Raw genomic sequence first — 4,406 nt, 5'->3', positions numbered from 1 at the left:
GGAATACCTCCCCTGCTTTGGCTGAAGGGTGTCTTGGATGGGGTATATTCCAATACTCCACTGGGACTAACTTGCACTCCCTAGCTCAGGGACAGAGTTCAACTGAAAATATTGGTGGATAGTGCTTGCTTGGAAGGCAAAGACAAGACTTTGCTATTCCCATCTCCTAAAGCAGACACAATAAATCAGTGATTTTTTTTTCCTACTGAGACTGAAAATGCTCCTCATCCTTCTTGAGACTTTAAGCAACTACTACCAAACAATTTTATTTGGCATGTAAGACAAGACCCACGGAGACTCCTTCCAAATATCCTGTTCTTCGTACAGATGTGTGATGCTTCCTGGAGGATGAGAGAATCAAATCAGTCGGTGATCTCAGACTTCACTCTCATGGGGCTCTTCAGCCACTCAGGGCCACATCTGGTCCTGTTCTCCCTTGTGGCTCTCATATTCACTCTGGGCCTTCTGGGCAATGCCATCCTGCTCTTCTTGATCCACACAGACTCCGGGCTCCACACACCCATGTATTTCCTGCTCAGTCATCTCTCCCTATTGGACGTTGGCTTTCCACTGGTCACCATCCCCAAGATGGCAGCTGACTTCCTGCAGGGAGAGGACTCCATCTCCTTTGGGGGTTGTGCAGCTCAGATGTTCTTCCTGATGCTGATGGGTGTCTCTGAGGGTGTTCTGCTAGCCCTCATGTCTTATGACCGCTATGTTGCCGTGTGCCACCCCCTGCATTACCCTGTGCTCATGAGACGTCAGGTCTGCCTACTCATGGTGGGCACCTCCTGGTTGTCAGGTATGCTTGTGGCCTCTATCCAGACCTCCATCACCCTGCACTTCCCCTACTGTGCTTCACACACCGTGGATCACTTTTTCTGTGAGCTGCCTGCCCTGCTGAAGCTGTCTTGTGCAGACACCTCTGCTTATGAGCTGTCGCTGTCCATCTCGGGGGTGCTGATCTTGTTGGTGCCCCTGTCACTCATCACCACCTCCTATAGCCATGTGTTGAGGGCTGTTCTCCGCATGCACTCTGCCGAGGCCCGACACAAGGCCTTTACCACCTGCTCCTCGCACATCACTGTGGTGGGGCTCTTTTATGGGGCAGCCGTGTTCATGTACATGGTTCCAGGTACATACCACAGCCCACAGCAAGACAATGTGGTCTCCCTCTTCTACAGCCTTGTCACCCCTACACTCAACCCCCTCATCTATAGCCTGAGAAACCAAGAGGTTCAAATGGCTTTGGTCAAGGTCCTTGGCAGAACTGGCTTTAGGTCAAAGAGATGTTCCTAGGACCCTCCCTTACAGTTGAGGCCTGTCTCATTTGCAGTTCATGTGGTGCAAGGTGTACTATAACCAACTCCTTTTCTCCTCCCAGACCTGCTTTTTTTCTTGAAGGTTTATAGAAAACAAAAATAGTGAACCCAATCACTTAAACAAGAGGAGGGTCTATTTGCTTGGGTTGGTTTTTTTTTTTTATTCTTTTTTTTTTAAGATTTTATTTATTTATTTGACAGAGACCACAAGTAGGCAGAGAGGCAGACAGAGAGAGAGGAGGAAGCAGGCTCCCTGCTGAGCAGAGAGCCCAATGTGGGGCTCGATCCCAGGACCCCGAGATCGTGACCTGAGCTGAAGGCAGAGGCTTAACCCCTGAGCCACCCAGGCGCCCTTTTTTTTTTTTCATTCTTAAACAGAAGGAAAATTTTACTAAAATAATAGTAACCCAACAGCTTGTGGATATTTCAGCCATGCATTAGTGTCCTGGCTTACACCCCATTCTTATAGATTTATGCACAGTGAGTGGTGGGTCTGGGATCCAATCTCTGGAATCCAAGTAAGAAAGGAGATACAGGGCTAGTGCTTTGGCAGTGATGTTCTAGAAGTCCCTGCCCATGTTGGTTCTCAGCAGTATCTTTGTTTGAGTCCCATTTTTAGGTTTCACAGAAGTGGAAGACTGTCATTCAAGATGACCCTGGTTGGGCAGGCCAAGCATGTGTTACTTTTACTGTCTCAATTACTATGAAGCAGAGATGTAAGATGGTGAGGCCCACTCTTATCTGAATATCAAGGTCATCTAATATTGGATGCTGCCATTTTTAAACTTTTGTTGTCATCACCATTAGGTACAAGAGTTAAATTTACCCAATTAAAGATTTCCAGAGGAAAGATACATCCTTGAAATTTATCTTTACAGAGATATTTACCAAATGTAAAGGGATCAGAGCTGTTCCTGTGCATATGAAGGCTGAGTTGACAAGTCATCCTAAGCATTTTGAACAACTGGTGCCAATCTATGTGTGTGTCAAAAAAAGGGATTAATTGAATGGGGGCTTTTAAGTATTTAAACTATGTCACCAAGCCCACATCTCAGTCTAAGCTCCCTTTTCAGAGCTGTCTGGACCCATCAATATAGGTATCAGGAATGTACTGTACTACTTGTACTACACAACACTACAATAAACGTGTCATAACTTGACTACAGAAGAGTACCAGGGTAGTATAGTATGGATCGGAGATGACCTACACTGGAATTGATATGGGCAATAAATAAACTTTTATCTATAAAACCAGCAGGGTTTCTATTATCATAGCATACGCCCTCAACAACCCTGTGAATACATACTATTATTGTCTTATTTATAGATGGAGAAACTGAAGCACAGGGAGTTTAGGCAACATATCCAAGGTCCCCCCGCTAGGAAGTAGGGAAGCTGGGATTCTAACCCAAGCTATCTGAGTCCATGTTCAATATATCACAGTGCTTCCAACTGGCAAATGCTCCTGAAGACTAGAAAGGAAATTGTAAAAATTGAGTTGAGGAACTATAGCATGGTGGCGAGACTTCTCTTGTCTCCTCTTGGCCACTGTCATCATTGGGTAGATCACTCTGAGGTCATAAGTGATATGATGGTCAGACTGTTATCATGGTCTTGCTGCTCTCAGAGCTAGGCAGGTGAGTGGGGTGGGGAGGGCATGTTTTAATGAAGTTTTACAAACTAGTAAGAACAAACCAGAAGGACCCAAATCTTCTCTGTTGCCCTTCTCTTCTCATTTCTACCCTTGCTCCTCCCAGATCCAATAAGGCTTCCCTGAACTTACAAAAAAAATGGACTGGATGTGTGCATATTTCTTCCCAAACTTGAGATACTTTTAAAGAACTATTCCACTGTGGTGGGTAGAGTGATGGGAACATAGAAAAGAGTAAGGTTCTGTGGGGCTGATTACGTTTTTTATTTTATTTTATTTTAAAGATTTTATTTATTTGACAGACAGAGATCACAAGTAGGCAGAGAGGCAGGCAGAGAGAGGGAGAGGAAGAAGCAAAGGAAGAAGTCCTGCTAAGCAGAGAGCCTGACGCGGGGCTCAATCCCAGGACCCTGGGATCACGACCTGAGCTGAAGGAAGAGGCTTTAACCCACTGAGCCACCCAGGCACCCCTGGTTACGTTTTTAAAAAAAATTTTATTTAAATTCAATTAGCCAACATATAGTACATCACTAGTTTCAGATGTAGTGTTCAGTAACTCATCAGTTGCTTGTGCTTGGGTGGCTTAGTCAGTTAAGCATCTGCCTTCAGCTCAGGTCATGACCTTAGCATCCTGGGAATTATTTCTGCATCAGGGACTCTGCTCAGTGGGGCGCTGCTTCTCCCACTCCCTCTGCCCTCCCATACTCTCTATTGCTCACTCTCTCTCTGAAATAAATAAATAATATTTTTTAAAAATTTATCAATTGCAAGGGGCTGATTAGTTTTATTTCTTAGACATTTCATGAATATAGGCATGAGAAGCTTTAAGCAAGTTCAGTGGGGAAAATGATGCTAGACCTGTTTCCAGCTCTTCCTACGTCTTCACCTATGCCACTGACCCTTCTGACCCTGTCAGAAGGACTGGGTCTCTCACTTCCTTCCCCTCTCTTCCTCTGTCTCACACCCATCTGTAATCTCCAAAAAATGAGTTGTGGGGCACCTGGGTGGCTCAGTCGGTTAAGCCTCTGACTCTTGATTTTGGCTCAGGTTGTGATATCAGGGTCATGAGATCCAGCCCCACATCGGTCTCCACACTGAGTGTGGAGCCTGCTTAATTAAGATTCTCTCTCTTTGGGATGCCTGGGTGGCTCAGCCAATTAAGCATCTGCCTTCAGCTCAGGTCATGATCCCAGGGTCCTGAGTTTGAGTTCCATGTTGGGCTCCTTGCTCAGCAGAGAGTCTGCTTCTCCCTCTACCTATCACTCCCTCTGCTTGTGCTCTCTCTCTCCGACAAATAAACAATTAAAATCTTTAAAAAAAAAAAAGGATTGTCTCTTTCCCTCTTCCTCTGTGCCACTCACATGCATGCTCTCTTTCTCTCAAAAAAATAAGATAAAATAAAATAAAAGATAAATTGCTCCACCATAAAGTAC

General features: G+C 45.1%; 1 protein-coding gene across 1 annotated transcript; it reads left to right on the top strand.

Annotated features, from left to right (window-relative positions):
- Nucleotides 1-348: 348 nt before the first annotated feature.
- LOC125106149 (olfactory receptor 2Z1-like) lies at nucleotides 349-1,299 on the top strand. Its single transcript, XM_047739833.1, has one exon. The coding sequence runs from the start codon at nucleotides 349-351 to the stop codon at nucleotides 1,297-1,299; it is 951 nt and encodes a 316-aa protein (XP_047595789.1).
- Nucleotides 1,300-4,406: the final 3,107 nt, after the last annotated feature.

This window comes from Lutra lutra, chromosome 1, assembly GCF_902655055.1.
Source record: "Lutra lutra chromosome 1, mLutLut1.2, whole genome shotgun sequence".
Classification (NCBI taxonomy): domain Eukaryota; kingdom Metazoa; phylum Chordata; class Mammalia; order Carnivora; family Mustelidae; genus Lutra; species Lutra lutra.
This window is presented reverse-complemented; position numbering and strand designations above follow the sequence as displayed.